The sequence below is a fragment of the Diceros bicornis genome, unplaced genomic scaffold (genome assembly GCF_020826845.1).
Source record: "Diceros bicornis minor isolate mBicDic1 unplaced genomic scaffold, mDicBic1.mat.cur scaffold_117_ctg1, whole genome shotgun sequence".
Taxonomy (NCBI): Eukaryota; Metazoa; Chordata; class Mammalia; order Perissodactyla; family Rhinocerotidae; genus Diceros; species Diceros bicornis.
This window is the reverse complement of record NW_026691040.1, coordinates 79445-106644: the sequence shown is the minus strand read 5'-3', so window position 1 is coordinate 106644 and position 27200 is coordinate 79445. Positions and strand designations below refer to the sequence as shown.

At 49.1% G+C, this 27200-nt stretch overlaps 1 protein-coding gene and 1 long non-coding RNA gene across 2 annotated transcripts; both read right to left on the bottom strand.

The window, feature by feature from the left end:
- Nucleotides 1-227: 227 nt before the first annotated feature.
- LOC131402506 (uncharacterized) lies at nucleotides 228-3259 on the bottom strand. The gene is made up of 3 exons (XR_009218723.1): nucleotides 3184-3259; nucleotides 645-680; nucleotides 228-274 (listed from the first exon to the last, which is right to left on the bottom strand). It is a non-coding gene; the product is annotated as an uncharacterized LOC131402506 (long non-coding RNA).
- Nucleotides 3260-15582: 12323 nt separating this feature from the next.
- LOC131402493 (ral guanine nucleotide dissociation stimulator-like) lies at nucleotides 15583-20254 on the bottom strand. The gene is made up of 7 exons (XM_058537216.1): nucleotides 20212-20254; nucleotides 19652-19721; nucleotides 18062-18130; nucleotides 17564-17638; nucleotides 16467-16588; nucleotides 16165-16265; nucleotides 15583-15876 (listed from the first exon to the last, which is right to left on the bottom strand). Exons 2-7 carry the CDS (start codon nucleotides 19655-19657, stop codon nucleotides 15734-15736), a joined length of 516 nt encoding a protein of 171 aa, XP_058393199.1. The 5' UTR covers nucleotides 19658-19721; nucleotides 20212-20254; the 3' UTR covers nucleotides 15583-15733.
- Between the last annotated feature and the right edge of the window lie 6946 nt (nucleotides 20255-27200).

The window sequence follows — 27200 nt, the reverse complement described above, 5'->3', positions numbered from 1 at the left end:
AGGAGTGGGGCCGGAGAGCTTCTCTTGGGAAGGAAAAGGCACCCCCAGATACCTGTGGTGGCTTCTGGTGGCACAGGTGATGATCAAGTATGCAGGGACGTGGTGGCCGGCTCAGGAGCTGTGGAGAGGGCTGTCAGCAGGGAGGCACAGAGTGGGAGGAGCCCCCAGGCTGACCCGGGCTCCAGCAGTGGCTGTGCCAGGACCACCATTCACAGGTGAAGCATACATGAGAGTGAGGGGAGGGGTGACTGTGTGAGTAGAGGGATGAGCAAGCCTGTGGATGAGAGGAGCCCAAGAGAGAGAGATAGGTGAACAAGAGAGACTGAACACAGAGGAGAGACAGATGGACGGGTAGAAAACTGGACAGATGGATGGGATACCTGGAAAAGGAGGACCAAGGGCGGGGCTTCAGGAGAATTAAAGTGAAAACCACGTGGGGTCAGAATGTGGTGGAGAACACGTCTGTGTCTAAGGCTTTCTCACACTGGGCTGGGACTCTCCACCAGAACCCGGGAGGGAGAGAAGGGATGAATTAGGGCCCTTCCAGGTGCTTCCCTCACCAAGGACAGCGGGTGAAGGAGAACAAGTGCTCCCCAGCCCCAAATGCGGACAGGACCCAGGATGTCAGGGCCAGGAATACTCACTGGTGGTAGTCGGGGCTGCAGCTCCATAGGTGTAATCTGTGGAGAGAAGGCGAGAGGAGCTGAGCAAGAGTTGGGGTGAACATAAAGGATTAAGGGAGAGGGAGGATGTAGGGAGCTTGGTGGGGAAAGCAGAGGGGAAGAGGGGAGTGGTGTTCAGGGGGGGAGGCAACGAGATGGAAGGTGGCTGGACCCAGTGATCACACAGTGATGAGAAGACTGATCCCAGACCAGGAGCATAGAGAGATGGATCATAGCTCACTTTAGAGCAACGGAGGCAACACAGAACTCTGACTGGGAGAGAGAGTGTGGCTGTAGCACAGCCCCTCACCACTGATGTAGAGGCTGTCCCCGTCCAGGGTGAGGGAGCCCAGGTGGGTGACGCCCTGGGTCTCATGGCTCGGCTCCCAGTAGAGTCACTCTCTGTCCAGCCCTGGACCAGCCACCTTCCATCTCGTTGCCTCTCTGAAGTGGAAGGTGCAGATGATGTCCACCCCAGTGGCTGCCCCACCCTTCTCAAGCCTGGGGGAGGGAGAACCTGGGGACATGGAATACTGAGCAGGGGTCCTTCTGGGTGTGGAAAGCGAGAGAGTGGAAGGGAGGAGTCTGAGGGAGAGGCTGAAGGGGCTGCTCTGATGTCTGGAGAGGCTCTCCTCGGTGTCTCCCATGTGAGACAACCCCCTCACAAGTAAGGCCTGACTTCCTGTAGGATGTGGAGCGGGGCCTGTGAGTGACAAAGAGGGGTGAACACACAGACCTGGGTGAGGGGGCGCCTGCAGGTCTGCACGGACAGCAGCAAGGAGCACAGTCACTGCCCTGTGCCATCTGACACATGCAGGCAAGAAAGTACCGTTACGTTCTCTCGGTTCTACACTCCAAGGTCTTTTCTTTCTACTTCTTTCCTACTCCACAGCCATCACCCAGGCCTAGGGAACAATCATCTTATTCCTAATCTTATTCCCAGTACCTTGCATCTTGCCTCTTAAGTCTACATTCTTAAACATGAAGTCCATTTGAACCAAGGTGCTTAGACCAAACGCTAATCACATCATCCTTCTACTTGCATCTCTCCAGAGTCTTCCCACTGGTCTTAGAACAGAATCCCAAGTCACCCCTGATCTGGTCCTGCCTGTCCCCCATCGCCGGCGTGGCTCACACCCCTCCCCCTGTGTTGACTCGGCTCAGCCATCCCTCTTCTCAGTTCATGGACACACCAGGCTCTCTGCTTCAGGGGTGTCCTCATGCGGGTCCCTCTGTCTGAAACGCTCTCTTGAACACACTCCCACACCCTCACTCCAGTCTAACCCTCCAACTAGCTAAATCCAGTCCCAACTCTAGCTCTCAAGCTAAATATCAGTCCTTCTCAAGAGCGCTTCCCTGCCCCCTCAGGTTGAGTCCCCTTGTGCCAAACTCCCACATCACTCTCATCATTAACTGTCTAAAATCCAAATTCCCAAATACAATATAAATTCCACGGAGGTGGGACAAGGTCTCTCTGGTTCTCCAGGTCCCCATGCATGTGGCCCAGGGCCTGGCTCATCAGATGAGGAACCATCCCGGTTTGTCTAGGACTGCCCTGGTTTGAACACTAAACGTCCTGTGTCCTGGAAAACCCCTCTGTCCTGAGTAAACAAGGATGGAGGGTCACCATAAATTATACACTCAAAGACTATCTATTGCATGACAAGCACACATTCCCCTCAAGAACCTCACAGGAAAGCTAGAATGAAAAAGGCACACACACATATACACACAATTAGTAGAGGCCAACAACTAAATACAAAATTACTTAACAAGATTCTCTGCAACGTGAATCACCAGACCGTTATTTCAGAAAAGTTTCAAGAAACAAAGTTAATTCCCTTTAGAAGGCAAGGTGATGAGGACAGTCTTTTTAGAGACTAGTGCCCTGCCCTTCAATCTACAGCGTTGCTTAGTACTCCTCCAAATGATTTGAAATGTCATAAAGAAAAAAATGTTCAAAATAAATCTGGCTACTGGCAAACTCAATGTTAAATTTGTTATTAATACAAAGAAGTTCCAATCATCTTTTTCCCTGAATGCTCCTATATTTCAAATTTTTGTGGAGGATTTATAGGACTTTAGAAGTCAAGTTGAATGGGTCTAAGGAATGTTGCTGAGTATCCCTGCTAATATTTCATGGGATGTGTTCTAATACTACATACACACACAAAACATTTCTGTATTTATATTATATATAAATCCTGACTATTGAGTATTATGCAATGCAAGTAAATCTATATTTTCTACTATAGTACACATTTGCAGTTATTTACATTTGTTTTATGTGTTCTTATTTGCATATAACTGTACTTACTGAAATATTTACCACACAGAACCACACACAGCTTACCATCTTTCCCTTGAATATAATCCATCCAACATCAATAATTTTTCTCAAGATACCCTCACTCTCAGTGTCCATGTGGTGACAACCTGAGCCCAGGAAAGCCCACTAGCAGGCCTTCTGCACAGCGGAGGCTGCCGGAACCTGTTGGTACCAGGTCCACAGGGTACTCACCTGGTCACACAGAAATCCATGGATCAGCGAGCACAGGTGGACTCTGAGCCTGCTTTCACCTCAAACTTGAGCTCCACAGATGCTTTTCGTGTCTGAGGGCGGAAAAAAAGCGCAAACAAGCTTTTGAGGCCTTTTATAGGGTGTTGGATGGAAAGGCCACCCAATTCACTTTTCTTTTTTGTATTTACTGATTTAACTGTAACTGTTGGCTGAGACTGGATTTTCCCGATTCCTATCCAGTCACCTGCTCCCCAAGATGGGAGGAAGCAGCTTTGTGCTGTGTGCACTTGTGTCGCTCAACTCACTTGGCTGGACAGAGACTTTTTGGTGACTCTGGACCCTTTAAACAAGCTTGTCCTTTAGGGACCCTGTAAGTGACTCGCTGACTTGTAAACAATTTTCACACTTCATTCAGGGCCCGGGAGATTTTCAGGCCCTGGAGCAGCTTTCCCAACCTCGGCACCACTGACATGTGGGGCCGGATGATTCTCTGTCGGGCCGTCCTGGGCCCTGGAGGACGCTGAGCAGCATCCCTGCCTCCCCCTCTAGATGCCAGGAGCGCCCCCATTAGTAACAACCCAAACACCGCCTCCAGACGCGGATAAGCGCCCTGGGGACAAAATCACACGGAGGACGGTGACGGGGACTCTGAGGAGGGGCCGGCGGCGCCCGGAGCCGGGAGGAACAGCAGCCTCGGGCGCCCTGAGCGAACAGCCCGGGGAAACGGGGCTCCGGGGGGACGCCGGGCCCTGACGGGGCTGCCCGCGGCCCAGGCCCCTCCCTCGACCGCGACCGGAGACGGGACCGCCCGCCACTCACTGCGCCTCGCCCCTTCGGCCGAAGGTCCACGGGAATCCCGTCCGCGCCGAGAAGACTGGACACACCGCGCAGACCTCCCGCTCCATCCAGGGCGCCGCCCGCGCTTCCGCTTCCGGTCTCGGGCGGGCATTCTGGGAGGACGGACGTTTGGGGGCTCTGGGTTGAGGCGGCGTGGGGGGCGGGGCAGGGGGCGGGGCAGGGCGGGGCCGCGCACCCCAGCCTCGGGGGAGGTGTCTAGTTTCTAGAGTTAATGTGAGGCCGGGCCTCGGGCTGGGTCAGCACCAGGGACAAGGACCAGGTCTATGGGCGGGGCTGTGGGTGGAAACCAGTTCTAGGGGCGGGGCTGTGGGCGGGGACAAGGGTGCGGGCGGGGCAAGGGGTGGGACCAGGCTGTGGGCGGAGCCAGGCCCGAGCGTTGTGCGGAGACCAGTTCCAGGGGCGGGAAGAGGCGGGGGTGGGGCTGGAATAAGTCAGGCCGACTTCACAGTGGGAGGAAATCAGCTCCAGGGGCGGGGCTGGAGGCGGGGCTTTACGTGGACCCTTGACTGTACAGGTAGCTGGATGTTGAACAACTTTTCTTCATTCCTTTCCTCACGTTTATACAGCCTCATAGAATGATGTGCCCATATTTAGAATTACAAATTTTTTGTGCGTGTTTGCTGTTCTTAATTTCGTTAAAAAATTGGATCATATATTCACATTTCTCTACAACTTGCTGTCCCAAGCCAGTAGATAAGGATATAACGCTATTTTAATTTTAAAAATCTGGGGGGAGGGAGGCCACTACGTCGTAGATACACCTATAGGAAAACTTCAAATAGTGGTGCAAAGTCAGTAAAATATTCTCACTCTACCACTGTCTCCCAGTCCTTTTGCACAGAGATAAACATCCTTTTCTCCTCTATCCTTCCAGACATACTGTGTATATGTGGGCCTGTGTATATGTTCAAGCCCAAGAGGGAGGTCCCCAAGCAAAACCTGAAGCCCATGAATTGTCTCATGCGTCAGAAGTTACTGAAAAGAGATTTAAATTTCTGGTGGAAGGAGATGAACCAGTGATGAATCCATAGGAAGACAACAAAGAAATAAGAGAATTTTACCATTTAAAAGGTCAAAGGACAAAGTGAGAAAGAAAATGTGTTCATAATATCTGATGTAGCACATCTCTGGATAAGATTCGTATGCTATAAAATGGTAAACACTTATGTCATAAAACAGTAGACATTGAATTTTGATTTATCCTAATTCATTAAATAGTTATATTGGGCAAGGGGAATTATGTTTTTAATGTATGTAAGAACTCTTCATGCTGATTGTTTCAGAGAAGAAAGAAACTATAAATAGTCAAAAGATGAAAAATGAAAAAGTGTATGAGTAGCTAATATAGAAATATAGATTTTCAACCAGAAAATTAAAGTTGTTTTTGGAACCAGAGTCAAGAGTGGGGAAGGTAGATTTCATTATAAGGCTTGAAGTATTATTTGAGAGATGTGCATATAGACACACACACACACACACACACACACGGAAGCCTGAATTTGTATTCCAAAGTGATCATCTAACTCTACAAATAATTTGTAAAAAGGAATCACTTTACAACAGTAGAACATATTTTGAAAACTACCAACTTCAAGCATAAAAAAAGCTCTCATCATCCCGGTAGAAAAATGAGTGGGGCATCACTTTCCAACCGACATGGTGATAAGCGTTTTACATACATTACTCTTGAGTATTTTCACAGCAACCCATAGGAAGATGGTATTATCTATCTCCATTTTGCAGATGAGGAAACTGATGACAGCATATTGCTAAAATTTTCATATAATTTCTCAATAGATGTTGTTTTATGTTAAAATTGTTTATTGAATTTTCTTTTCATTAATAAAACGATATATGCCATTCTTACAAATAAGCAAAGGGTGTGTAAAAACAATTTAGCAAAACGACAGTTTTCTTTTGATGTAATTAAATATGACAATCACTTTATTATTTTTCTGCTCTCTGCCTCACATCTAGGAAGATACTTCCTATCCTAAAGGCTTACTAGAAAACTCTACTAAAAATCAAGTATCAGGGAATACCCATATTATGCAAGGTTCCTGAATACATGCAAAAAAAGCCATTATAACAACTTTTTGTACAAAAATCTAAGATCATTCATGAACTGATAACAACACAAATCATGATTAGGCAAGGTATTTCTGTAGAATGACAAATATTTAAACTTTAGACATTTAGAAAGTAGTTCATTACAGTAACTAATGTGTAGAAGGAGAATTTTTTCAAACTCACTAAGGGCCAGGAAAACGTTTGACAAAATGCACTGCAATATTATTCACAATAGCCAAGAGATGGAAACTACCTAATTGTGCATCTGTGGGTGAAATGATGAAGAAAATCTGCGGCATCTGTACAATGGAATATTATTCAGCCTTAAAAAGGAAAGAAATCCTGTATTCAGAATTGCTTGCCAGGATCATTTCAGTAGTCATGTGCTTTCTTGCTTAGTCCCCTCTGGTCCATTCGCCAACCAGAAACCAGGGTGATCCTTTTACAATGTAAGCGCCACGACCTCTAATGGATCCCTAAAAGAGACTTTGGAGGTAGGCTGCCTGGGTACCAGCTGTGTGACCTTGGACAATTATATAACCTCTAATATTCCTCATCCATACAATAGGGGTTAATAGTATTGTCTCCATAGCATTGTTGTGAGGATTAAATGAGTGAATACATGTCAGATGCCTAGAATGTGCCTGGCACATGGTAAGGCAACATGAAAAATTTCACTGTAATTATACCCAAATTAAATATTGTGATGGCCTATTAAGTTGAACCATATGAAATTTCTAATATTCACCCATTTTGACCCATTATTATTGTTGAATAAATGATAAAACTCAGTCTAGGCAGGTTGTGTAGAGTCCAAAAGGATTGGATAAATGAAAATATTATTAGAAAAAATAAGCTGAAATAGATGGCTTTGCAATTTACAAAGCAGTTTCTCATACTTTGTTTCATTTAATCTCTATAGAATGCTTTTCAGGGTATTATTACCACTGTCTGTGAAGGAGTAACTGACTTGCCCCAAATCACACCACATTAAATAACACAATTAGAGTGGAAACATCATTTCCAGTATAAATCCCATATGATATTTTGTTTTCCTTTCGTAATATCATCCGTCCTCTCAAGAAAGTGATGAAATAATGCAGATTCATAGGAACTTAGTCTTAAGGAGACATACTGTCAGATTATCAACACTATGTCTTTGAAACAGGGGTGTTGCGAGAAGAAACATGGGACCCATGCTTTCTGGGTTTTCAAGTCCATGATTAGAGTTCTGGGAAAGAGTAAAAGAAGGGAAAGAGTGAAAAATAGTCCAGAATGAAAAATGTTTGACATATATATAACTTTATTGATCACCTCAGGATTCTCTTTTTGTTTATGGTCTGTGTCACCCTACTAGAATATAAATGCTCTTAGGGTAGATCACTGATATCTTGCAGCAAGTGGTAGGCGCTGAGTAAATATTTATTAAAGGAATGAAAGTGGCCTTGAATACATCTGCTCTTGACTCACCAGAGAACAGCCCCATACTAGGCAAATGGCATCATTAGTAAAATTTTAAAAATCATATCTTTATTAACTCGTAACCATGGATTCAAGGCTCCCATTTATTTCATACTTTCAAAGTACGGAAGAATTCTGGTGTATTGGGGAATGTTTCCACAGCCTTGCTGTAAAAAAAAGCAAGACATTGCTTTAAAGCATTGATTGCTGGTTCCAGCAGGGCCCATCTCTATACTTACCTCTAAACAATTAACTATAGATTTGTTATCCCAATGAACAGCGATTTGGTATGGAACCTGTTTTATCAGTGTCATGCAAAAGTAGACATTTGATATGTCTTTAAGTGGTGATATGGATAGTAATGTTGATGCAGAAGAAGACAACTAAAAATTCTCTCTGATCTTTGTTAAGTGTATCTGGGTGAAGGATATCTTGGAATCACTGGATTTCAGACCTCAAAAAGACTCATCCAACTCTTCATGTTACAGGTGAAGAAAACGAGGTCTAAAGAAGTTGAGAGATTTGACCAGGACTAATTCCTGGGACTAGAGAGAGATGCTCTGATTCTCAGCTGGCTACATTGTCATAGCATCTCCAGCTCCAAACAGCCAAGAGAAGCAAGTCTGTTGATTTCCAGGTAGAAGTGATTCCCCTGCACGTTTTTACTTTCTCTCTCTTAGATGCCTGCTCTGCCCTGACAAGGAATTTATCTGGTGTTTACGCTACACTTAAGAAGAGGAAAATGCTCCTGGCAAACATTATTGTGATTCAGTGTGGCACTGGAGAGCACAGTCATGAAAAAATGAGAATCAAAAAGTAAGAGGTAAGTAATATTAGAGAAGAAGAGAAAATCTATTATTTGAGTGGGACATAACTTATAAAGTTTACAACTGGTAAATAAGTTGAGGAATGTGAAAGGAAGCTAGATTCCTATATGAAACATCAAAAATACTGTTACATGAGCAAGAATTAGTTTAAACACAAAGGAAAAGAAAGGGTGAGTCCACTCTCTCCTCCTGACCTGGGACGCCCATTGTTTCCTGCCCTTGGACATTAGAGGTGCTGGTTCTCAGGCCTTCAGACTTCAGCTGAGTTATACCACCAGCTTTTCTGGTTCTCCAGCTTGCAGATGGCAGATTGTGGGACTTCTCTGCCTCCATAACCTCGTGAACCAATTCCTGTAATACATCTCCACATCTCTATGTTTATATATATTCTATTTCTATTTCTCTAGACAACCGTGACTAATACATGTGGATGACAAAGTCCCTAGTAGGTGCACGGAGAGGAACTTTCCCAAAGCAAAGGAGGCTCCCCCACCCCACAGGAGAAAGCAACTCATCCTATCCTGGCAGCATGCATCAGCACATGCACGCGCGCACACACACACACACACACACAAACACAGCTAGCCTTGAAAATGTACTCAAGCTCAAACTCTCTCTCTCTGCCCTATTGTTCATCACAATGGTTATTTCCACATGGCATGTTATAAATTCTTTGCAGTTTATTATGTCTTTCCTCGCGTTAAGACTAGGTCAAACAGGGGCGGTGAGTCTGTTTAGCTTTTTTGTAGATCACAGGTTTTACACCAGAGTTTTGCATGTGGTAGGTGCTCTATAAATAGAATGACCAAATAGTTTTCTCTCCAAACTGGAACATATTGAGGAATGAAAAGGGTAGTATTAATAATTATGATAGGACAACAGGAAAAATATCTGCTGAAGACAGAAATTGAGGATTTAAAAGGTAAGGTGAACTGATCAGTTTTACATTTTAAACAGATCACTGTAACTAGAATCTCGTTGGCTGATTACAGGGAGAGAGGATTTGGAAATCTTAAGCTGTAATTGCCAATTTATTGCAGTATACCAAAAAAACTTGATATCTTTGCATAAATGTAGTTAAGTGGATGGGTTTAAAATATTTCAGGAAGTGAACTTTTAGTATTTGAATTAGATAGGTAGGTAGGTAGGTAGATAGATAGATAGATGGATATAATATATGAACTCTTTTTGTGTGAAAAGCTATATGAGAACACTGTTGAGGGAAACATCTAGAAAATCTACATTAGTCATGTCTATATGGAGTATCCCATTTAGTGAGAACTGAATATTGAAAGAAAGAGATGATGCACATATAAGTAAAGTGGAAAAAAATATCAACAAAGAGGAAAAATGGAGTTTTGTAATTTAGGTTGCTAGAGCAGGAGAGTTCACTGTGTGGGAATGGTATTTTGTGTCATTTCTGAAAGGTGATTAGAAATAATCCAAAAGTGAAGAATCTGTAGGAGGATTCAGGAGGGTGGATGGATGGGTCATTGATATGAATGTGGGGTGGCAGAGCGTCCAGAATGACACTCAGGGACAGACAGGATATTAGCACAAACAAGTGAATTTGGGAACACTGAGAGAGAAGTGAATTATTTGGGAATGTGTTTTTTTCAATTTGGAACCTGGACACTGTGAGTCGAGTCATCACTGATGGGCTGAGTGGGCAGGTAGATATTTGGGTCTGGGGGGCAGAGTCAGATCTGTGCTGATTCTTTGAACATTTTTAGCTCATTAGTGGTATTTGAAGCCAGGGAAATGGATATGATTGCCTAGTAGGAGGGTGCAGGTGGACAGCAGATGTCAGAGCAGGGCTGACTTCTGGGAAGCATCAGGCATTGTGGGTTGGTTATAAAGAGAAGCCAAGAAGTGACTCAGGAAGTTTGGAGCAGGAGAAGGACAGTGTAGCACTGGTGGATCCCAAGGACAAATGAGCTTTCTAAAGGAACTTGAAGGCCACAAAGTCACATGCTACTGCAGGACATGTCAGACAAATAATGAAAAGGCCACATTGGAATAGTAAGACCCCTGACCTGTGAGCTTAGCAAGAGAAGCATCCACAGAATGGGGACATGGGATCAGTTGCCAGTGTGGAAACAGAGGCATTGGGATGTAAGTGAACTTTTCACAATGAGTCCCTGGCAGGAGGAGGAGAGGGAGGACATCGAGGGTGAGGGGCATTAGGAACAATGGATGAGGGATTGGTTTGTAGATGGTAGAGATTTGTGCATATTTGAAACATGAGGCATGATCCCAGTAGGGAGGTGATTGAAAGTACTGCGAATATTGAAAGCATAAGGTCATTGAAATGGAAAGATGAGATGAAAATCAGAATGGTTTTAGCTAAGAAAGAAATATATCTGTATAAAACAACAGAAATGGTGTGATAAATGAATTGCTTATGAGGAAAATTTCTAGATCTGATGACTAGAGTGTGAAATAGTTCTTGTGTGGTGGTTAACAATTTGTCTGTGAGATATGAAGTAGGTCAAGAGAAAATAGTTTTATGGAACTCAAGAAATGGAAAGAAATTAACAGAGCATTCAGGAAGCGTTAGAGAATGCATGGAGGCCCATTGGGTGCTGCTGATTCTCTGTTGGGACCCCCAGGCTCCTCGTGTGCTCTCTCTTCAGCGGCGATCCTCAGTGCAGGTGTCAACATGGCATGGCAGGAATTTGGAATCATCCAAAGTCAGAGGCTTGCAGGGCAGATATGATGAGAGTAAAGAATTAGGGAGCGTTGTCAGTGGGTTATTGAAATGATGGACCACAGAATCCAAGATTAATAGGGAGGAGTAGGAAGAGAGAAGGAAGAGAGCCTTGTTAAGATACTCTAACTGGAGTAATCTATTTTCTTAAAGAATGGTTGTATACGGTAGAGTTCTTTGTGTAGAAACTAGAAATGTGGAAATTTGTGGTGAGAATGTGGTGTTTCTGAGTTACTGATTTACAAGCAGGAGAATTTTGGGTGAAAACAGGCTCTGGGTGTGGAAGTGAGTATCTAAGGGTGGAAGAGTGCGTGATTTCATTAGAGATGGGACACTCAAAGGAGTTATGGAGTCCTTGGATCTCTGTGTCCCAATAACGTAGGTTACAGGGTACCAGCATGTGTATAGTTGTCAATGATAGAGAAGGGAAGAGAATAACATCCTTAAGCAAGACGGAGGAGGCAAGTTGGTCTGGATTTGCACTGATAGTGACACATCAGCTTGATAGTGTCCCAGAATCCCGTTCTCAACGTCTGATGCCTATATCAGCAGCATCAACATCAGCTGGGAACGTCTTAGAAATGAAAATTCTCCGTTGCCTCCCCAGACCTACTTGGGTTGAGTTCCAGCAATCTGAGTTATAAAAACTCTGCAATGATTGTAATGGACAGTATGATTTGAGACACATTTCTCCAGGGAGAGAAAGAGGGTGCAATATCCAAATGAGCTGCGAACATTCTCCATGGATGGTAGTCTTCATCCTCCTCTTTGTTCCAATTTTGCATTTTATTCTGTTTTTAAAGAGAAAGCTCAAAAAATATGTCCTAACTTCATAGTAGAAACAATGAGACCATGAAACTAAAACCAAGTAGAAAACTGAAGTTCTATACAGTCTGAAGGCTGAGCAGCTGTATATTCCAGAGGTCAGTTACTAGAATCACTTCCCATCCTGGCAGTGAGGTCATGTGCAGTCAATGGGAGGAGACCTTGGAGAATCCCCAGCAAGTCTGTGGATACAGGAGACTGCAGGGACTCCAGGCCTGCAGCAGTGAAGGAGAACTCTTAAGTCCTTTGGATTCACAAATACCTTAAAAACAGTAGCACTGGGGGGTCCAGGTGAATCCCTGGGCCGTGGCTGGAGCTGAGGGGTCTGCACACCAGCCCTGAGCCCACCCCTGGCCAGTGTCCATATTGGGCAGAGATGAGTCCTGGTTTGGGTCTGGGTCTCTCATAGCCCCTCTGCAGGCAACGAGCATCTTTTGGAGATATCAGGAGACAGACACAGAAAGTGAAGAAAAGCATGGGAGGGAGTGACTGTGGCCTCGAGGACAGACGAGATTGCCCGGGAGGCAGAGAGAGCAAGGAGCCAAGAAAGGCATCCTGAAAACACAGTGAGAAAAGCAACATGGGTGCTGAAGAAAAAGAGAGTGATGTGGTTGAGAAATTCCCCATGAGACAGGCTTGACTCTCACAGCATCTCTTTGTAACGTCCGTCGTGATCTTTACCTTTCATGATAACATCAATTTTTATTTACCATGATTTTTCTTCCTTTTTATATTAAAATTGATAGGATAATCGATGCTGAGGAATTAGTGTTTTGAACTTATATCTGTTTTTTCATTGAGTGTTAACTCAATGAAGAGATGATACCTACTTGAATGAGATTTATCTTTTAATATATATTAAATCTGATTCCATAAATTATTCTGATTTTGCATGTAATTTTTTTTTTTTTTTAGCTGAGGGAGATTCACCCTGAGCTAACATTTGTTGCCAATCTTCCTCTACTTAGTATGTGGGTCACCGCCACAGCATAGCTGCTGAGTGTTGTAGGTCCACACCTGTGAACAGAACGTGGGCTGCCAAAGCAGAGCTTGCCAAACTTAACCACTAGGCCAGGGGCCAGAACTATGATTTTGCATCTAATTTTAACATAAAATCCATCAATCTTTCTCTTCTTTGTCACGTGTTAATTCAGACATAGGTCATTTCTGTATCATGAATTAAGTATCTCTTGTTTGTTACCTGGCAAACCTGTGTAGCTTTGATTTTGGAATCTTAAAAATGAGCATACCCCCTGGGGGCATTATTTTCCCCGTAGAGAACCTTGGCAGCAGACTCATTGCCTTCCTTCCCACACTAGATCCAGAGTCGTGGAAATGTGTTCGCCTTGCACACAGCACAGAGCACATAGGAATTACTCCACAAACATGTGGTAAGTGAACAGTTGGTGGCATCATCAGGTCATTCACAGAACGAGACTGAGAGAGAGCTTCCTTAGGTCAGGAAGGAGAAGCATTCCTTTATATTTTCAATCAATGTTTTAATTTGTAACATTGTAATGTGAACACCGAGTATACTATTTGTATCAAAATTGTGTTCTGAAAGTTTTCAAAAATCTCTAAATCTCAGAGTAGAGGAAAATCAACCTCTGTGAACCTGTCACTTGCTTCAAAAATTATCAACTCGTATACCATCTGGCTTCGTTTATCCTCACACCCACCCCGCTAGAGTTAACCAGCTGAGATGACTGAGAGCACATCATTTCAGCTATAAATATTTTCAGTTTCTCTTACAGATGAGGGATTTTTTGAACACAAACACACTAATGTTATCACACACAAAAATAAAAGTGTCATTCCTATAATCAACTATCTGGTCAGTATCCAAAGTCCCCCAGTTTTCTCAAGATGATTTCCTGGTTTTGCATTTTATTGGAGTCAGGATCTTTAAAAAACCCTTTTTTTGCAATTGCTTGATGTGTTTCTGAAGTGGCTTTTACTCTCTTACTAGTTCATGCATCTTGATGTTTGGGTGGGATATGCCTGTGTGTGTTTACATGTCTACACCGAGCTGTGAATTCTTTCTTTCCTGGATGGCAGTGCCCTGGCAGGAAGGGCCTGTGCTGTGGGAACCAGGATTTCTACTCTGCATCTGGCTGAACTGAAAAGGCGTCCCTGGGTGACACTTGCAGCCTTCAGAAAGGAGGGGGAAGAAGTACCAAGGAATTCAAGACAATGGCCCTTGTCTTACAGGGTGTTTCCAGGGCATGATGTTCAAAATGCCGGGTGGTAACCCTTTAGCTCCTAGTCGTAGGGTGGATTCTGGGTGTGAGCTCAGAGTAGTGTCTGTTTACCACCCATGTGGGAAGCGTTTCAGTATTTTAATTGGTAAGTTTGTGTCTGTTGTGTCTGTGTTGTCTAAGATGGGTTGCATTCCCCTGCTGGACCCACTCCTATACCTGCCCCTCTCGTGCCTCATCTTTCAAAACTCCCAACAGGCAAGTTTCACATCCCTGTAACACACATCCACATAACCACAGCACAGACTGGGGAAAAGAACACAGTCATCCCAGGGGCTACGTGCTCTATGCGCTCAGGCCCAGCTGCCCCTTTGGGACAAGTCAGTAACAACACGACTGAGTGTGTAAACTAGTGACTGTCTGAGACCATGGACCTCAGAACACCAAGGTCCCAGATGTCACCCTAGGCAGCAATGGACAGTGTGGGTCATTCAGTGGCCAGGATTAAGGTCTATTATCTTGGCAAACCAGAGGTCACCCCGATCCATCAGGCCCAGCCAGGGAGGAATGGCCACGATGTACCTGACAGAGAGGCTGGGGGCCTTCTACGGAATTTCTGCCCAAAAAGAATCATATAAGGAAATGCGGGGATGCTGGAAATCCTAGTTCACAGGGAGTGGCGAGGTTTATGGAAGAAAGTCCTGTTGTAGGTTTAAAAGCTGCCTCATGAATCTTTTCCTCTGGATATGAAACAAGTGGGAAAAGGACTTCCATGGCATGGGCCAGGATCCCAGGAGGATTCCAATCTAGGCGAAGGGTGAACAGGGAGCCCTAGAGGCGGCCTGATGGGGATGTCCTGTCGGCCCTTAGTCCATCAGCACATGGTCTTCCTCTGGCCTTGTCTTTTCCACATGCAAACTTTTATCTTTTTACATTTTTTCCTCATTTAGTGTTGATGCAAATCTAGAGACTGATTAGAAAACGGTAACTTCCAATAGTTGGTCAAAAGAAACCTCAATGGGAGAAGCAGAAAACATCCTTCTTCCTGGAAAGCTGTAGAAAGACAGCCGCTGCCCTGGGGAAGGACATGGTCCTGGCAAGTGGTATTTGAAAGACATCTACATTTCAGTGGTTGTTGCTCTGCCTGGGAAAGTCCCTCCAACCTCTACATCCAGGGAGATCTGAGGGGCTGTCTCTGCTCCTGGCCCAGGTGAACCACACTGAAATGCACCTGTCCTCTGAGGAAGGGGGACTTGAGGGTGTCATTCAGTAGCCAGGGAGGGGACTGGCCGTCCTCCCTTCTCCCACATACCATAAGCTCTGACCATACATGAGTTCTTAATTCAAGGCGGAATGTGAGATTCTGTGTCTCATTTACATGAGCATAAGCAGTGAAAGAACCACACCACAACACCCAGGCTGTGACAGAAACAGAACTTACTGCAACATTCAAATCTGATATTTACTCTTAAACATATACTAATGCTCCTCCTCAATGGATAAACAGTCCCTGGGGTGCAGATGTCAGGGATTTGGAGGGGGGTCGTGCCCTCCGCCTGGGGCTTTAGGGGAAACCAGGGAAAGTCTTCAGATGTCCTCCTTCACTTGGGGTGGGGGGGTAAGAGCTGACCCGGTGCACCCCGAGGGTCCCAGTGGCCCTGCTGCTCAGGAGGAGCTGCACTTGTGGTCTCCAGAGGGTTATGGCTCCTTGCCAAGGGCACGGTGGCTGAAGAGAAGAAACAGACTATTTTGGGGAACCTTCCTGAGATTCACGGCACACCTCCCTGCCCCACAACACTCTTATCCAAACCCTGTGCCGAGTGCTCAGTCCATCAACAGCACCTCGTTTGTCCCTGATGGGGGAGGCATCATTTAGCATCACTCATTTAAGAGGAGGCAACCGAGTCCCAGAGAGGAGAGGGGAGCGGCCTGTCCCAGGCCTGGCCAGCACTGGAGCTGGGATCCAGGCCCATGCTTAGCCCGAAGCTGTACTGAGCCCCTGGATTCAGTCGCTGCTGCTCCTGACACTCACTCGGCCCTGAACTGGAGGATGTCCGGTTCCTCTTTCTCCTGAAGAGCCGCATTTTGCTCGTCTTCTGGTGTGTGGGCTCCAGCCGGCAGGAGAGGCAGTAGCTACAGGACAGAGTGGCCTGTGAGCTACCAGGAGCCGCACCTCAGGTGTCCCTCCCAGAGCCTGCCAGCAGCTGAGTCCCGGTGCCCCATGGGTCACCACGCAATGAGGTCTGGGGCTGATCAGGGAGCCAGGCCCCACGCTCTGCAGCCGGCCGGCCGAGAGAGTCTGGCCTGCCCTCACCCAACTCCTGTGCCCCTCACCTCTCATCAACACTGAGGGGCTCCATCGCCTGGAACCAGGCCCCAAATCGCTCCTCGGGATTCAGGTCATATTCACTTGCAGCCTGCTGGAGCAGCTGGATCTTCCTAATGACTTTGTATTTCTGGGAGGAAGGACAGGATGCAGACAGGTCCCGGGTGGGGAACCCTGCCAGGGACTTGTGCGGAGTGAGGATCTGGTCTGGGGTCTGTGCTCACTCGGGAACCCTCCTTCCTTCCCACTCCATTCAGGACTTGCCTGTCCTCACAGTTGGCTTGAATTAGTTCCTCATCCAGGAAGGTGTCCTTGATGCCAGCCCCTCCCGCACCCGCCAACGTGATGGGATTCCCAGCTTTGTAGCATCTAACTGTCCCAACAAATATAAGACCCGAGGGATGAGGACACGTGACATCTTGCCACGGGAGGTCTGTGATTTCCACTTCCCCACCCTCCCCACAGCTGCTGACCTCACGCCATTTCTGGAAGTTGACCAGATTTCCCTGGAAGGGAGACAGCCAATGTCCATCAGTAACGGCCCCCTAAGCCCATAACCAGCCCCCATCCCACCCCTTCTCAGGCTGCAGGAATGTCAGGGCCCAGCAGAGGGCAGACCTTCCACAAAGAGAACTTGACACTGGGCCAGGCTCTGGGCTCCAGAGCAGGAGGGACAGGGGAGCTGAAGCCAGAGACCTTGCAGCCCACCCATTTCTGATGACAGACGGGAAGACTGAGGCCTCAGGCAAAAAGGGACAGCTGGACCACAGATGTGCTTCCTCACTTGCAGGGGCTGATGGCACTCCCCCAGGGGCAGGGCCCAAGGGGGAGGCTGAATCCAGCTCAGACACAGCCTCCTGCAGCTTTGCAGGCAGGCAGCTATGAGCTTCACTAGTCCTGAGAGCCTGGTAGGGGGCTTACGCGGAGCCTCCATTCACGCATCACTAAGACGGGCCTGACTCTGACTCCCTAGCTCCCAGGGGTGGCCATGATGCTCTCATGAGAGGAGGTTTGCCAGGTACAGAGAGCTCAGGGCCCAGTGCAAGGCTCTCGCCTCCCAAACCACAGGATCCTGCTCCCTGGCCCCACCTCCAGGCTCACTCACTTGTAGATCATCCTCCATCCCAATGTCCAGCAGTTTCAGGTGATTGAGGAACGTGCCCAGGAAGGGGACGACACCCTGTGAAATCAGGGTGGGAGTGGGGATGAGTCCCAGCTCTCAGGTGCCCCCATGGACCCTCCCCCAAATCCCTTCACCCCAGCCTCCTGCCCACCGCAGATTCCCACAGAGAGTAGCCTAGGACCCTCAGCAGCCTCCCCCCTGTTGCACCCTCCAGGACCACCCAACGTCCCCCGTCAGCTACCAGGGGCGGCTTTTGGCAAATCCCAGGGTGTGCGGTCCCTGCCACTCCCCCCGCAAATCCATCTTGCGCCCAGCCATTCCAGGCCTCCTCCTGGTCACTTCCAGGGCAGGCATTTCAGGCTCTGGGGCTCCAGGAGCTGGGCTGGAGGAGGAGGGACCCCTCTCTTGGGGAGGCCTCCAGCCGTGAGGGGTGAGACCCCCTCCTCTGACACCTGGACCCTCCCCCTCAGGCCCCCTCACCTGCTGCTGCTGCCTCTCCTGGGCTCCCTGGGGGTCCATCTCTTGGGTGGCCCACACAGAGTTCACCTCCTGCAGGGTCAAGGACAGGCTCAGGGAGGCCATGCTACCTTCCCCGTGTCTCCCAGGCCCCTGATCCTGGACCCTGGACATCTGATGTCTATGGCGGCTCCCATTCCAGAGTGATCTGATTCTAGATCACTCCCAGCTCCAACACTCCCTCCTCTGTGCCCTCAGGCCTGCCTAGGCCCCTAAGCCTCTCTCCTCCTCAAGAAAGTGTGAGGAGGACTCCCATGCCTCCCAGGGTCCCCTGAGGACTGTGTCATCTGACTGTCACCAGTGCTCTCCCCTCCCCCCTCGAGGAGGAGGAGCACAAAGCCGCTGCACATTCCTCTCCCCCTTGTACCTCATCACCCCTGTGAGGCCTGCACCACAGATCATCTCCCTCCATTTCCCAGATGAGGAGACCGAGGCCCACAGAGGGGTGGTGACTTGCTCAGGGGCCACAGAGGAGAGACCACTCCCCCTCCCAGCCAGAGGCCCTGGCCCCCGGCCTTCACTCCTCCTCCAGACACACCTCTGACCAAGGCCCTGTCCTCTGGACTCTCGGGGTGTGTTGAGGCCCTCAGTCAGCCTGAGCCATGGATCGGGAGGCACAAGGTGTCTCAGGGGGCATATCCAACTGGCTTCTGCCTGTCCCAACCCCTGGGGTTTTCTGACTCCAGCTGGACCTGAGGCCATGCCAAAGGCCTCAGCTCCCTAGGATCCCCTCAGGATGGTCCCTGCACAGAACTCCTCCTTCATTCACTCAGGAAGGGGACCCCCTTGTGCCACATCTGAGTGACAGTGTAGGGGGTGACCAGGGCGTTGGGTGATGGTGACATTTGCATCCTTTTTTACTTGGAACCTTCTAATGTCCTGCCAGGAAGGTCCATTAAGAATCTGTAGGTTCCCCGATAATTCTCATTGCCATCTGGGGTGTATCCTTATCAACAAGTCACCTGGGGAGACTCTCACTGAGTTTTCAGCAGTAACCACTATCGGGATAGAGTGCAGAGTCCCAGAGAGCACACAGTTCTGTGCCAGATCCACCATTCGTTCCAAGGCTGGGCAGCCCCTGTGTCCACCTGGCCTGTGTGACCACACAGTGCCCGTCCCTGGGGCAGGCAGAGTGCCCTTCCCTGAGAGGTGCAGTGCAGATAGAAGGAGCAGCAGGGACCTGGCTTCCTGAGGACAGACCGGGCTGCTTTAGGAGGAAAGGAACCCCCACCCACTCCATCCACCCGCCAGCCTGGAGGAAGATGAGGGCCAGCTGATGGGCCCGCATGGAAGCTAGAGACCTGCTCATTCTGCCAGCTCCTCACCTCCTGGAACAGTCCAAAAAACACCACTCTATCCCGTGACCAAGGCCTCCTGCCCCAAACAGTCCCCACCTGCCCTTGCAGCTCACACCACCTGCTTCCTGTCAATCTGGACAAAACAGACCGTTATGTCTCAGAGAAACTTTCAGTGAAAAACTAGCCAAAGCACACTCTGCCTGGTCCCTCCTCCCCCCTCCCCTCCCCTCCTTCCAGATCTCCAGCCTCCACGCACCTCCATGAGCAGCTTCCTGCTCTCCCGCTGGTCCGTTTTGCACAAGGTTTTAAATTTTTGGCAGTTCCTCCTGAGGAGGGAAAAAAGGAAAGAAACACTGTGGGGTGGTTTAAGGGTAAATCCCTTTTGTTTGAAAACCCAGAATTATCCAGACAGCCTGGATGAGCGTTTTCAATGTGTGCTCTGAGCCCTGAGGTCTCTGGGACTGGGGAGGGAGCTCTCCTGTTGTCACCTGGGGCCTTCGTTCTCTTATCTACTGAACAAATCTGTTTTAAACAGTCTTGATTTCAGGTGGACAGAGAGTTCTGTTGCTGCAAAGCAAACCCTTGAAAATGTTCAATTTAGTTCGAGCCAGGGTCTGGCACTTAGGGAAACTGATTCCTAAAGCAGAACCACTGGCCTAAGTTTCCAGAAAGACTCCAAGCCTCCCAACCAGGTCAGACCCTGTCCCCAGGGTTCACTGTCTCCCAGGATGTCCCAGCTTACTGAAGGGCAGTGGCAGCCCTGTGGGGGGTGTCTGGTTCACCCAGGTGGTGACGCATGGAGAGAGGCCTACGCACCTGGACACCCGTCCCCACGTCTTTTTTAAACGCTGAATGGAGGGGCTCTGCAGGGCCCAGAGGATGGCATGGAGTGATGAAAGGTTCCTCAGGCCTTTGCACTCCTGGGGAAGGGAAGGGAATGAGCTGTGAGGGGAGCTGGAGCCCTGCTTCCTCTGGCTTTGGTCACCTCATGGACGTCCCCTGTCCTGGATGAGACAGAGGCTCTGGAAACCTGAGAAGAGCACAGCTAGACCCTGATGAGGAACACTCCCAGGGAGGAGGATTTTAGCTCAAGCCAAGGAAGGAGCCCAGGAAGGGGTGAGCATCCCACCACTGGGACCAGGAGTCAGGTCATTGAGACACTGGCAGGAGGGGCCTAAGGACTGTGCAAAGGCTCAGACCACAAACTTCAATCCTGACAGCTGGAAAAGGAGAAGGGGCAGTTCCCACGACTCCAGAGAGGGGCTCAGAGGGCCTCCCACATCTTACCTTGGCCACCTGGATCCAGAGCTCCACCAACCTGGCCCTGTCCCGGGCTGTCATGGTCGGGTCCCCGAGGCAGGTGGTGATGACACATTTGACCACTCTGATAAAGTGGGTCATGGTGGCACGAATGGTGGGTGCCAGGAACTCATTGGCCCTGTTGTCCCACTGGGACCAGATGGAGTCCAGGAAGTGGCGGGGCATCAATTTCATGAACAGCTCCTGGGGAGGACAGGGAGTGTTACCCAACCCTGCCACATCCCAGCTCAGTGTCCACAGCCCCCAGTCCCAGGCCGGGTCAGTGGTGAGAGCTGGAGCTCAGGAAGCTGAGAATGTGGCCTGAGACTTGTGGGAGTCCCTGGGTGTTGCCTGTGTCCCCTGAGAGCACCCAGCACAGGATGACCCAGGACCCGATACTGTGGTGCAGGATAGTGACATTTGCTCCCAGCCCAGTCTCACTTCCTCCAAGCACCAGAACTCGGCTCCTGCTTGACCATCTCAAGGGGAATCTTCCAACCATTCTGATTATCCTGGGGTCTGACTCCTCTTTCAGATGCACATTCCCCCAAGGCAGCAACAACCACGGGCTTTGATTGTCTGCCATGTAGTCATGGACATATGAGGTGCCTAATAAGTGCTGAGGCTCTTGAGGCCTCTCGGGCAAATGAGTATTCTACCCGAGGACCTGATAGCACTTCAGTGAGCTCCCCACCCCCAGCAAAGAGCAGACTCTGCCCAACTTCCTCTCTGCTCCACCTCATCCATCTGCACAGCCACTCTGCATGGCAGATGCTCTCAGTGTCCATCTCTCCTGTCCACATGAGGACAGCAAAGGCTCGAGAGTTAAGAAGGCTGCTCAGGTCACATGAGGGTAAGTGGGAAAGCAAGAGGTTGGACCGAGATCATGGGATTCTAGATCAGGAAATGGCAGGTCTGGGGCAGCTGATGGCACAGGGGAAGGCCGGCCCCACCTGCCCTGAGAGCCCCGCTGCTCACCACATCCATCAGTGTCAACTGCTCTGCCACCAGCCGGGGAGGGAACTCCAAGAAGTCAGGCTTCTCCTCTCTCAGCAGCTTCTTGGTGCTCAGGTCCGAGGGGCAGGTGGGCTCCAGGGCTGGATCTGGCTCTGCTGTTATCTCTCCAGGTGGAGGGAGGATTCTCCCTGGAGCCAATGGTCCAGCTGGCTCCAGCTCAGGAGCTGGCACTGGGGCTGGAGCTGACGTCGGTGGTGTCTCTGGCCCTGGAGGGACTGATGGAGGTGACACTGGCTCCAGCTCTAGCACAGGTGGTGGAACTAGAGCTGGAGCTGGATCTAGCCGTGGAGCTGGCCCTTGCTCTGGCTCTGGAGCTGGAGGCAACTCTGGAGATGGTACTGCAGCAGGAGAAAGAAACAGTTTCACTCAAGTAGCTGACTTCCCCTGTGCCTGTCAAAGCCAGGAAAGACCCCACTGCCTTGAAGTGAACCAAGCCTCTGAACACTCTGCAAATTGTCATCCCAGACTGCAGTCGCCTCACCTTCCAGCTCTGCCTCAATGGGCCGTGGATGCTCCAGCTGGACCTGGAGAAGGTAGGCGTGGCCCTGCAGCCCCGAGCCAGGCAAGCTGAGATGCAGAGAGGCCAGCTTCATGCTGAAGCAGGGATAGTGCAGGGGCTCCCAGAAATCCTGCCCTGGGTCCAGGCAGGTTCCCACCAGAGAAGAGATGGCACTGGGGGAGGCAATTGGGCAACAGAGTCAGAGGCCTGGCCTTTCCCTCCACACTTCTCACCCAAGGCACCCTGGCTTGGGGCTGGGCCCTATGCCTGCCCCTCTCCATCCAGGTGAGAGCCACAGGGCAGCCCTGACCCCTGTGAGGCTGTCCTGGCAGTGGCAGGCCTGCTTATCCAGCAGGTTGACACAGAGTCTGTTGTGACTCTCTTCCCACTGACACTCTTCTCCTGAAGGTCTGGGACACAGCCCACCCCAGCACTCCATGCACTTGTGCAACTGGACTGAGCACTGAGACAGATTTGTGACCAGGTTGCTCACACGCCTCCTGTTCTGGGCCTGGAGGCGGTGGTCAGAAGAGGTAGATGTGGAGAAGGGGAGGCAGATTCAAATGGGTCTGTGGTGGGAATGGGTTTCTAGGGGAGAACTCAGCCCAGCCACCCCTCTGGTTCCCAGGGGTCCTGGCACCCATCCATAGCTCTTTGACTCCTGTCCTCCTGGAGTGGAAGCCACCGGGCCTCTGCCTTCCCATGGGAATCAAAAGATGCGTGAGATGCGGCTTCTGACAGGCTCCCCTCAGCCACAGCCTCCATCTCTCCCCCCACAGCTTGTTCTTTAGAGACAGGAGGCCGTCCTTCTGCACCCAAAGACCACTCACTTTTTTAGGTGGTCCTGCGCTCTGCCCTCCTGGCTGGAATAAGGGGAGATGCCTCCAGATGTAAAGGAGGCTATGAGGGCATCCCTTGGGATGGAAGGTGGATGACAAGACCTGCGAATGATGTCTAATGTCAATGTCTGACTCTCAGACGGAAATTGAGGCCACGCATTGTGTCTCCTTCATTCACTGGGTTTACTGTCTCCAAATGTCCTGCATGCAGTAGATGCTTAATCTACATGGTTTATTGAATGTAGTCCACCCAGAACCATCCCAGACACCTGAGTGGGCCTAGGGCCTCTCTGCTGCCCCAGAGATCCTTGATTGGCTACCCCAAGGAAAAGGACCAGGACCAGCTGGATGGACTCTCCAACTCCTTGACAGGGTGGTTTCCATGTGCTTTTCCAAACTCAGAAAGGCCGCATCTCAGAGATGGCTGAGGCAGACTACTTTTCACGGGGAAGAGAGAAATAAACACCATGAACAACCACAGCACGTCCACAGCCCTCTCTGCAGAGCCAGGCACCAGGTAAGCACCCGCCATGGCTGATCCCATTAGTTCCTACAATATCCCCATGAAATTTATCCTCTCCCACCCTACTTTTCAGAGGAGCAAACTGAGGCTCAGAGAGATTTGCTGACACTCCCAGGACACGCAGCTGGCAGGGGGCAGAGTCACCACTGTGCTGAGGAGGGAGTGGCCACTCACCTAGTAAACAGCTGGTCCAGGACCTGGTGGGATGTGTCTAAGGCCAAGTAGTTGACCATGAAGGTGGTGAAGCTAGAGATGTTCCTCCTCAGGAAAGCTGGTGTGATGGACTCTGTCAGCTTCTTCATCATGCCTGTCTGGAGGGCCCGCATCCTGCAGGCCTCATTTAAATTCACGGTGGACTCATCCTCACACTGAGGGAGAGGAGGAGGTACATACACTCAATGACATCATGGTGAACCAGCGGGAGGATTGAGGTGACTTTCTACCCTCCTGTGTAGCTGGTGGGAAGGAGTGGAGGTCCAGATTCCTTTGGGAGTGGGACTGTGGAGCACTCTAATAAGAAAACCCTGGGGGGTTCCAGGGGAGACTCAGATTTGAGTCTGCATTCTAGTAGTGCCTTGGTCATCTCAGAGTCCTGGGTATGAAGACCCCTCTGCACCCACACTCACCTCAGACCGGCCCTCTTCATTGATGGGCTGGTGCGCCTGTGTCCTCTCCAGGGAGATGGTGAACTGGAAACCATCTACCAGCTCCTCAACCATCACTTGGGTGCAGCTCTGCAGCGACAGTGCCCAGAAGTCAGGCCAGGAGGCATCAGGGGCCTGCCTAGACTTCGCCACAGAGGGAAACCCCACCACAGTTCAGACACAGAGGGGCATCTGCATAGTCTCCATCAAGGAAGGAATGTGATGAAACCTCGACGGCCTGGGATTCACATGTTGGTAGAAGAGCTTGGTCCCCAGCACTCACCTTCCTCTCCTGAAGCCAAGATCTTCAGTATGAACATGACACACCACCAGATCTCCACCATTTAGCTACCTGCTCCTGCTCAGGGTGGTTCCTCCTCATACTACCTTCTCTAACTCCACCTCCCACATACACACACACACACACAATGAGGGTCAAAGGGTGTGGGGCTGTCCATTTGGGATCACAGTTGTGTCCTGACCTAGAGTGGGCTGCCCTGGGCTACGCTGTTACCTGATGGTTCCTCCTGCTAAAAGGCCACAGGCATTCGAGGTGAGGGCTGAGCCAATGTCTAAAGCGACTTAACATGCTCTCATTCTTGGCTTTCCGGGGGCCAGAACCTCGGAAAGTCACGGGACAACACGAGAACATCCTGCTGTGTCGAGTGTCTCCACTCAAATGAACTGGACAGGAGGCTGTGGTTACAGTGTGGGTGCCTGGTAACCAGAGTTCTAAGTTCTGTTGGGGGCTGTCACCAAGGAAGTGAGGTCACTTCTTCAAGGTTCTATTACTTGGCCCCTTCCTTCAATCAGACCCACTCAAAGCCCCCGGTAGACTGTTGGCTGCTCTCCCTCCTTGCCCATGTCATCTCCATCACTGTACACAGATATCCATGACCACCCTCCCCACAGCTCCTTGGGAGGGGAACCAGTGGCCAGCTTTGAGGAGACAGAGCTGAAGTCACACCTCTTTTATCCTACCAGTTCTGTGTCCTGGAAAAGCCACTGTGCCTCTCAAGATCTCCCCAGTCTCCCAACCTGCACAATGGGGGTGGTGCTAAAAACAGCTTTCTAGGAACATCGTCAGGTGTATATGAGATAATACCTACAACACCTGTGGATTGGTGTCACATGTGTCTAATGCTGGCCCTTCCATCTATGTCAGTTCCATCTGTGCAGCCTCCACAAACCCCCACTCCATACTTCTTGTCACACATCATTGGCCTGAATTTGGTCTGGTCACTCTTATATGCAAGAGGGCTTAGGAATTTTATCTTTTAGTTTGTTGAATTGCCACCCAAAATAAAACTGATTCTCTGTTCTGAATATTAAGGGAGAAGGTGAACATTGGAAACAACCCGTGCTCTCTCCCTACACTAACCTTCAAGTTGAAGGGGAGGAGATGAGCTTTTCAGATGAATCAAGCATGTATTTACCTACCACAGGCTCTCTTTTCTTGTTGTTTATTCATCCACAGAGAACAAGAAGCCTTCTTCCAAACCAGAATGTATGAGACTACCACTGCCCTCTGTTCCCAGCAGAATGACCAGAACCAATTTGTTGGCTTTTATTTGCCTGGCCCTTGTAAGTAGATCTGAGAACATTCTTTCTATGTCCTTCATAGAGTGGGCCTGGGAGGGTCTGACGTTGTAGAGAATTGTAGGCAAATAACAGGCTCCTGAAAAACTGAGTCAAATTGGAATCTCTGTAATTCAAAGAAGGAGAGTGATATCAGCATCATGGTGGAAGAAGACACCTCCTGTTTTTCTACTCCTGCACTAACAATGCTTTGGCATCCATCCATAGACAAAAGTGCCTTTGTGGGAGAAGTGGGATCCAGCACCATATGGCAGGCGACACAGAGGGAGTCTCACCCAGCCATGCATCTGGTAATAGGCAGACAGACCTCGGTCCCAGCTCCGGACCCTACAGTGGCCTGTGAACCAGCTCAAGCTCCTTTCAGCTGCTGCATGGAAACCCCTGAAAACACTGTCTTAGATCATGACACACAGGAGAGGGCCTTTGTGGAAGTCCAGGTTTCAAGAAGAGAAGTCCCAGCCCTCTGTTGGAGCACAAAAATATGAGTGTGGATGGGCTGAAGAGTTTGGGGGCATTGGCAGATAGGTACTCTTAGAGGGCTTTAAAGGATGTGGATCCTGTAACTGCACTGAGCACTCCATCAAGAAGTCTCCCACGACTTGTGGGCTATGCCTCACGCATGGATCTCCCCAGCAGGCCCTTAGGCACCCCAGTGCTCTGCGTGCCTCACATACACACGCCTCCACCCTAGGGCTTCTTCCCTGTGTATGCTCCCAACAGTGGTGGTTAGAGTGAATTTTGGAGGACAGCTAGTGAGCACGTGCAGAAACTTGGTCCAAATCTGCAGGCCAGAGAGAGACCACAAACTTGAGGTTTGTGGAATACAAAAGGGAGGCTGTCAGCGCCCAGCCTATTACATCACAGCATCAAGAGAATGCATACAAGCTGGAGAATTCTGCCATTAGGGAACAAATTAAAAATGCTGGGATTATACTGGTATAACACATTAAAATACAAATGTATTATTGAAACATATATTAAGTTTAAAAAAATGACATTTCAAATGTTGGAAAAATTAAGTTTGAGAAACCTTGTAGGTGGTCAGTAAACATCTGTCCCTCCCTCCCTCTCCAGAGCAGCCGTATGTATATGTATAGATACACACACACACATATATATACCCCTATAAGTTCTATATATAGAGAGAAACATGTGCGTGTGTCTCCACAAACGCTCATACATATATATAATGCATGTACCTATGTATATCATATACGTGTATGTATACATGATAGAATACTCACATGCATATGTGTATATCTCTACAATTTCACCTTCAATAAGGTAAATTTACGGTTTGTATTGACGCTAAATAACTCTGCATTTTAACTTGTTAGGTCTGTTTCGGTTTGTTTTCCCCAAACTTTCTGGTTAGTCCTCTGGGC

Excerpts from the sequence above, each read along its gene's own strand:
- LOC131402493 (XM_058537216.1), bottom strand. Across the intron at positions 16,266-16,466 it reads CCCCTCAGTGTTGATGAGAG|CTACTGCCTCTCCTGCCGGC; the intron begins GTGAGGGGCACA and ends TCTGTCCTGTAG. Across the intron at positions 15,877-16,164 it reads ATCCTCCAGTTCAGGGCCGA|TCTGTTTCTTCTCTTCAGCC; the intron begins GTGAGTGTCAGG and ends TCCCCAAAATAG.